This window comes from Temnothorax curvispinosus, unplaced genomic scaffold, assembly GCF_003070985.1.
Source record: "Temnothorax curvispinosus isolate PA1 unplaced genomic scaffold, ASM307098v1 QBEX01011098.1, whole genome shotgun sequence".
NCBI classification, from domain to species: Eukaryota; Metazoa; Arthropoda; class Insecta; order Hymenoptera; family Formicidae; genus Temnothorax; species Temnothorax curvispinosus.
The window spans coordinates 8012-16819 of NW_020220878.1; the positions used below are offsets into that span (position 1 = coordinate 8012).

Below are 8808 nucleotides of genomic sequence, written 5' to 3' on the forward strand. Positions count from 1 at the left end.
AGAGAGAGAGAGAGAGAGAGAGAGAGAGAGAGAGAGAGAGAGAGAGAATCGTGGAACGTAACGCGGACTTGCGTACACTTGTAAAACTGGGCCTAAGGATCACCTTTAAGCTGATTTGGCAAATTTATCTAACTTTGAAATTGTACTTTGTTTAAAGTTAATAAATGAAAGCTACACTTGTTATACCTGTAGCACAATTATATATGTACACATATATAATAAAATCGCGATTAGAGGACGACAATAATCGATTAACATACTCGATAAACGTTTAAAAAATGTTTTTGAAATTTTTGATTCGAATTAGGATATAGATTGTTATATACACATCGATTGATTTCTTATGCAACTTGCATACATATATATCATGTTAAATATAAATAGGAAATGTTTTCATCAATCACAAAAATAATTCTATTTGTACGATTTATTTACACATCGTTATCGATAATATATTGATATTGATCTGTACGACTTAAAATTTAAGGGGATAGGAAAAGGCACATCAACTCTCGGAAACCGATCTCGGTTATAATATGATGAGATGATGCGATGAAATAATTGTACTTTTTCCCTTATACATTACCGCTCAAAAGTATTTGCCACCTCAGAAAATAATAGAAAAAATTCTAGTTTTTTGCAGTAAACTTAACGTGTACTTGGCGCGAGACACTATACCGTGTCTCTTGATTTAAAGTAAAGATTATTGTTACATGTACTCATTTTATTACCTTACACAAAATTAATATTATGTTGGTATCTCTTAATTACTTCCTAATTTTATGTATAAATTATTTTGCGTACGGAATCTTAAATGATAAATACATTTTCCGAGATCATCGCGTTGGTGTATTTTGAAGCCAAAAATTAATTACAAAATTAATCAACAGGATGCGTAAACTGTGTTAAGGTTGTAATAAAAAACATTGATGAGGCGAAAATTCTAAATAATATTACTTTTTTGTTAAATCATTGTTTGACGTTGCTTGAATAACATGTAACTACCTATCCAATAAAGATATGTAGCAAATTGACCTTTTCATTAAAATTTCATTAATAAACTCATCTCTAATCAAATTTATTTAAGGTAGTAAATACTTTTGAGCGGTAGCGTATGTATATAGTTCACATTGTTTGCTTATCCCTGTTTTTAATATCGTATCGCTTTTTCTTCAATTTATATATGCGGCTGTCTTTTGTTTTATCTTCTTTTACTCATTCTTTATCTTCTTCTTCGTCCCTCGCTTTTCTCAAGGAGAAACTTGTAAACGTCAAGTGACGGAGAATTATGGGTGTAGCAACATTGTCAGACAAACTTTAATTATCATGATGACCTTTATGGCCATATTTTATTATGTATAGTCGTTATATCATATATAATTATGAGTTTTAATATTTTTTACTTTCTATGATATTTTATCAAAATTGGCCTATTAAATATATAAATATACGTTTCGCGTGTGCTACTTCCATTCAACTAACGTTGAACCGTCAATGGAAATATACCTTGATCAATCGTTCGATTGGTCGCGTTATCATCAGTATGTATATTTTAACGAAGGGCTTTACTTGTGTAAAAACTGGTATTCCAAAATGTCTTCCTCATCTGGAATGAAAAAAGCATACATTAAATCGCTAGACAAAATCAATGAAACCTAACACACGATTTTTTTTACTATAAAATTTGCGAAAGGCATTCCAAATTGACATATGTTTAATCACATATACTGATATAATTATTTACTATTTGTGTAACCAGCTTATCAAAATAATATTTCTAATTAAATACATATGAGCTTATAGAAGATGTAAAACAGTTTCAACCATGGTATGTACAATGATTAATTTCACTGTAAGCTGAGCGTAAAAAAGTATAATATTATTAGAATTTGAGAAAATTATACTGAATATGCATTACGTGTCGTAATAAAATAAAAATACACTTACAGATATCGTCTCTGCTATTGTTGTCCAAATCACTAGTTTGTGTATGACTCTCCTCGTGCATACGCCGCCCTGCGTCATTCGTCAGAGCAGCACAAGGCACAAAAATGACTCAGTTATGTATCTGACAATGAGGTATGGTGCAATGTATGTACAATACTAGCGATATAATATTTGAAAACCCAAGTTTCCTACTCTTTGAGACAGGAAGGCGATGCAAATAGAAAAAGTGAGAAACTTTTCATAAAATTTTATAAATCTACACGGAACTCTCCTCCGTCTATGCGATTATGTTGCAATTAGTGCGTTGCGATAATTAGTGCGTTGTAAAAAGACAATTTATTAAGTGTATTGCATTACTACTTGTCTCCAACATAAGTTAGACGTGGGATTTTTATTACATATGTAACACACACGTGTGTGCTGTGTGTGTACATATAATGTGAAATATATATATTTCAAGTCATCTGTACTTGTTTATGTAAATATTTACGTACATTACAACTCACAATCAGTATAATTCAATTAAAGTCGAATGCAATCGACTCGTATGCAATCTTTCGCATGTTTATGACAAAAAAATAAAAATGCATTCGTTTATTAAAAAATAAGAGATTTAGCAATCAATTTTCGAATTAAATTGTATTATACACTCTTCGCTTATATAAAATTACTTTTAGTCGATACAGTTGTTCACGTAAATAAAATTGTTAAAAATATGCGACATTTTGTATATTACAGTTAGAAAAATTGCATAACGTTTACATTGCAAATATAGCTTCACGACGAGTAACAAAATGATAAAATACAAAAGACTTGATGTAACAAAGGATAAAAAACAATCTTTCCGTTCAAATAATAATTTATTTCTACATTGTAACAAATATTTTATAAATAGACTTTGAATATATACTTGAATATATGCGAATTATTAATAAATATACGTGAAGCTATATTTGGTTGTTACTGTCCCGTCGTACAGTGAAACGTTGAACGCACAGCAACTATCGTCTGTTCCTTTGCTCTATACGAGTGATCATAGTATACATGCAGATAAAATTAAAGACACATCTTGCTATTTATAGTGCCGTGAATACATTAAAAAGGAAAGAAAAAAGAGAAACAGTTCTAAACGTTTACAGTTATTCCATGGGTTCAAAGTTCATATTTGTGCTTACGACGGTAGTAATGTAAACTCAGAACAAACTAAGAGTAAACTCTTCTTATCATAGGAGCATAGCTCGAGTCGAGTATAGAAAGAGGCTTTCCTTTCGTAATAAAAATGCAGTAAATAAAGTTGACGGTATATAAAGTTAATGTAATGGCAAGGCATAAATAGAAAGAACGCACCTCGACGATGTGATACGTAAAATACACATAAAAACTTAAATGAAACATATATGAAATCTGTGTATATCACTAATTATAGTAATTATAAAATATATGTGTGTGAGACAATGACGATAAACATAATCTAATAAAGAACGTAAACCTGCACAAGCATCTACATAAATTATAAATCTCGCAGCTTTCTATACTTGTAACACTGATAAGATGGCACATTTAGTATGAGCGTAATTTGAATTTGTATATGTACATTGAATTCCAATATAATGTCGCATAACGTAATTGCAAATGCTATTTTTCAATATAAGTAATAGCTTTTTACATAATATAAGAGTTTGTCACACGTGTAAAGTTTCTAAAGAGTCGACAATTGCACGAACGAAGGTGAAACAATTTCCGCACGCAAACATTTTTTTTCTTTTCGAACGAACATTTCGACAGAGCTACCAAGATGCTTTCAAAATAATAGGGATGACTGAATTACTAGATATTTAGAAACAATATCCTCTCGATTTTAAAGAAATAGTTGTCCCATTGTCGTAGACAATCCTAAAACGTAATCAATTAAATAACATTAATAGATATACATATCTTTCCGTTATACAAGTATAAATTACATGCATGTGCAAAGAAGGATTATTACAAAATCCTAACAGTTTATTTTCAGCTGAGGTAAACTGTGTTATTTACATGTGTTGATTTTTGTGCTTTATGCCTTGTGCGATCGTGCTGCTATAAAGTAACGATTACCATATAGTTACACTTGCAACGAAGCGTGCTTAATAGCGTGTAAGTATACGATAACAAAACATTATAGTAGAAAAGACATTAATTACGTCTCTGCAATATTAGAGAGTACAATGGAAATAGATTGCCGAAAACGTTTCAAGACATACATCATGCAGAAAGACAACGGTAAAAATTTTGCCATTATTTGGAACGATTTACTTTGACTTGGATACGTTCATTCAGGCCATTCTCTCGAGTACAAGTTTATTCTTATTAATATGTAACCAACATTACATAATATTATATGCCAAAGATTTTAAACGTATATCTTTCTTATATATATACGTATACTTAATACTTTATACGAATAACGTATAAAACTGCTTGTTTTTATGAAATTATACGTATTGTTAAATATTCATTTACTATTAACGCCGGGGGGAGGGGAGAGAGAGAGGGGGGAGGAGGGGGAAGAGAAAGTGATAGAAAAGAAAAACGAAAAATGTCAATTTTGCATATGAAATAAGGAAGAACGAACAAAGGAGAAACACTCGTAAAGTTTGTTATAAATAGACTATGGAATAAAAAGCTGTCGTCGTATTCGTTCTTTACTCGAGTAAAATTTCACGACTTTTAACGTAACTCTTCCAAATCGTATTAGTGCGTATACATCGTTCTGTTACAAAACATGCAAGATAACTTTATAAAATAGATTTGTGTAAAAAATACTGTGCAAGATGCAAATATATAAACGCTAATATATAAAGATCTGTACACACAAGTGAATGAATAAAAAAATTTTCAGACCTCATTTAAATTTGTATACGCTAAACGGAATTAATGAATAAATACTTTGAACAGTAAAAAAGCGGTAGCATCCATGCATGAATATCGGAATGCATGATAGATTTATAATAATTACTAGGTTTATCTCAGAATACGAAAATAGAAACGGAAATATTGAAAAATCCGAGATGGAAAATCTAAAAAGGAAAAGGGGGAAAGATCTCTCAGTACGGACATTTATCAGCGTTAATCTTTACCTTGCAAGCATAGAATGACAGTTTAACGTGCTTGAGTATAAAACTATTTATCAAAGTATTCATCCACAACGCGTTCAGCTTTATGTTTTGCACTATATGTATATCTAGCTCGAATCTCTTTCTCTATTTACAACAGCTACATAACATCGACAAAGAATTCACAAGGATTTCCCATCGCAATGCGAAATGACTGTCTACTACCAGATAAGTCTTGCTGATTCTGCTGATTCGCCGATCCTGTTCCCGTTTGAACAGATTGTTCGGAACCACTGGAACGACTGCGGCTCCCGTTGGATCTCTTTCCGTTCGATCCATTACCGTTGCCGGAATTTTTACTTGGCATTGACGGCACCGACGGATTATGCAGCTCCGATTCTGATGCCGAAGAACATGATTTTAGATCGTGAATAGGTTCCTTGCAAATGCGTTCGCTCCCCGCACTGCTACCACCTGTCAATATCAATATACACCTAACATGAAATATATGTTTCATACATACATACATACGTAACATAATATACATATACATTTATGCGCACGCGAAACAAAGAATCGCTTCATTTATAAGGAATAATGAACTTTACCTGAACCACTGTGCACGCTTTCTTCTCGATGGTAACCGTATACCGTGGGCTCATTTGTAAAATTAAATGGCATGGGACTGTAACCTGTCGCCGAATGAGGGGCATACGTTCCCGAATAAGGCATATCCCAAGCGCTTGGCGGAGGCAAGGGGCTAACCGTATCATTATCTAGCTTCATGTTACTCATGGTTGAACACAAATCACCAAATATGTAATAACATTGTTCGGAAAATGTTATCTTGTTCACTGTATGTCGAATGTAGCCAGCTTTTAGCATATGCGACGCATATTTCCTGGCATCGCGTCGATCAAGAAATCCTTCCACGTGCGTGTTTAACCAGTCCACGACGTCCGCGCCAATAAACGCATTTGGAATAGTGATTTTCAACCACATTCGATCGCGTATCTCTAAGCCAGAGTCAGGTCGAGCCATCGCTCGTACTATTGTCGGCATGTCGGTATGAATTGTCAAGTGAAGCTCTTCCAAGGGTCCTGGAGCAAAATATTTCAAACTATTACTACAATACGCAAGATGTCTAATATCATAATCATTTATTCAGCCTATTTATATAGGCCTTGTTTATTAGACTTCTGGAGTGGGACTTTTGGATTCATATTTTTAGAGTTTCAAGTGCTCGAAGAGATGAAGGTATTTTTGGGAATCAAGTTCTTACAGTACATAAATAGTAAAACATTATCTCATTTAATTCAAAGTGATTTTACTCGGTATTCTCGACAATTTGTTAAAAATTTTTACTTTATTCAAGAATTAAAAACGACTTTCAATGTTAAAAATTTATTTTTAATTAATTTGACACATTTAGTTTATATACGTGTTAAATTTCTCGCATTGCAATGTAACTTACGTTCAGTATCTGGCAGTGTGCTCGCGAGACTACTCGAAGTTGAAGTTAACGTTGTGGCACTTGGTGGACGAGGCGGAAAACCTTCGCCTCGTATAGCGGCCGTGTGCGCTACCCATGCACCAGGATCTATGGGGCGTACCGGCTCTGTGCGAGGTATCGTGAAGTAACCTTTTGGATTTGGGTCCCAACATTTCGCAACGACAAGTTTTATTGGTCTAAAAAGAGAAGCAAGAAATAACAGTTTAAATTTACCTTAATAAAAATGTTATATGTCTTGTAAAGAATTATATAGGCTCATCAAAGGGTAGAGACGACTATAGTGTACAGTCTTACCCTGGCTTTTGCACTACTTCGCGTAACACTCTCACCGCTTCGTCGTTGGACATATTTTCAAAATTAATGTCATTGACTTGAAGAATCATGTCACCAGGTTCTATTCGACCATCCAAAGCAACCGCTCCCCTATTTCAGGTAAGTTGTAGTAAAGTAAATTATAGTATAGTATAGTAATTTATGGTATAGTAGAACACCATTATAACACATGGTTATATAAAATACCTTGCGTTTATAACGATACGATTTAATGGAAAAAAAACCTTTGAAACATTCATACAAGTTGTAACATAACTAGAAAAAACTACAGAATTCGCTCTGTTCTCACGTAATTTAGTACAGAGATTGTTGATATCTCTAATTACTATCGCAAAAACTCGTTTACATTTCACGTTCAAATTTGTGCAATAATTTAGACATAGTCTATCGAAACTGTCAATAGGACGAAACACCAAAAATCCCAGTGCAAAAACTGATAAAGTTACAGATGCTTGCTAATACGAGTAATTAAAGGAGACTGTTTACTAACCCTTTCATTATTGAACCGACATATATTCCACCGTCTCCACCTTTGTTGCTTTGACCGACAATACTAATACCAAGAAAATTAACAGTGTCCATATTTAATGAAACAGTTATAATATTTAAGGACATTGTACTGTCAGTAATACTACTGAATGACGATGTTCGAGACATAGGTGGTAATCTGTGTCGACGTCTTCTTTGCGGTCGACGTCGATCTGTAACAAAAAAATTTGCAAATTTGATACAAGCCTAAATAAAGCAAAAGATTCGTGCGTGATATCGTTCTTCCATAAGATTTCATTTTTTTTTTAATTTTCGTTTTAAAAGAATATCCTCTTGTATAATTTTTCTCTTACCAAGAGTGCCCCTGTCGATCGTGCTACTCATATTGGTGTGCCGACCCGTTGTCGACGTGATACGACTGCTCGCATCATCATCAGATTCTAAAAATGTTGTCGTTTCCAAGTCTGAACTCAAGATAGAAGCAGTTTCATATCCATGACCAGAGCGATGTTTCGAATGACCATTTATCCGGAGTCCTGTAAAATAAATTGCAAAAGAGTAAAGTAAAAGGGATTACTGTTTCTTGACATGACATCTTTTTATATTTTAATTTCTTTAAAACTATTTTACATACAAATCTATAATTCAATCAATAATTCAATCAATTGTTCAATCAACTGTAACAAATTAACGTTCAATAAAGAGGTTACACATACACAACTTACCATTATATTTATTGTATTTCTCATACTTTTCCGAATGATGTCTCGAACTTTTATGTAAGTGATGCCCTTGTCGACTACTTATAATACTTTCCGTTTCCGTCAACGTGTCGTCGTGTGAAAGCGGAGCGTTTCCTCTATTACCATGCCCAGGAGTCGTATGATCTACACGGTCGTGTTTAGCTTCGCTATGTGCCATAGAGTCCGTACATTGCGACGCACCATCGGAGACGTTGCTACCTTCAGCGGATACCAACTGTAACACAAAAAGTATCGTTTCATCAAATAATATATCTACGAAGTCTTCCTCTGGGAAGATATAGAGATTACTCTGTTCTAATACACATTCCAATACATATACATTTATTATATTTTATAACTATATATTTGACTTGTAAAGCAAGAGGAAACATTGACATAATACGACATAATATTTCTATTTTGTCATAACAAGCTATAGAAATTTAAAGTGTTTATTAAAAAAGATATTTTTAAATCTTACCCAAGAGACAACTCGACCGTTGAAGCATGGCAGATGAGCGTCATCATCTACTATCTCTTCTTTTACCACCCTAGTAGAATAGAAAAAGTAATTGTGTATAAGTATAAATGTTGAAACTAATGACTTTCTCAATCGCAATTAAAGACTAACAAATATATCACATACAGATTTTAATAATTATTCTTTTCATGTATCCCAATTTATAAGTCT

The 8808-nt window shown here is 33.2% G+C and overlaps 1 protein-coding gene across 1 annotated transcript in view; it reads right to left on the reverse strand.

The window, feature by feature from the left end:
* Nucleotides 1–412: 412 nt before the first annotated feature.
* The window catches only part of LOC112461157 (segment polarity protein dishevelled homolog DVL-3-like), an 11246-nt gene continuing 2850 nt past the window's right edge, over nucleotides 413–8808 (reverse strand). The window contains exons 2-11 of the mRNA XM_025026300.1: nucleotides 8599–8721; nucleotides 8100–8352; nucleotides 7728–7910; nucleotides 7376–7586; nucleotides 6847–6975; nucleotides 6514–6728; nucleotides 5648–6139; nucleotides 5265–5513; nucleotides 1948–2016; nucleotides 413–1606 (exon numbers count right to left, since the gene is read on the reverse strand). Coding sequence (XP_024882068.1) covers nucleotides 1566–1606; nucleotides 1948–2016; nucleotides 5265–5513; nucleotides 5648–6139; nucleotides 6514–6728; nucleotides 6847–6975; nucleotides 7376–7586; nucleotides 7728–7910; nucleotides 8100–8352; nucleotides 8599–8721 — 1965 coding nt within the window. The 3' untranslated portion in view covers nucleotides 413–1565. The remainder of the gene's footprint in view (nucleotides 1607–1947; nucleotides 2017–5264; nucleotides 5514–5647; nucleotides 6140–6513; nucleotides 6729–6846; nucleotides 6976–7375; nucleotides 7587–7727; nucleotides 7911–8099; nucleotides 8353–8598; nucleotides 8722–8808) is intronic.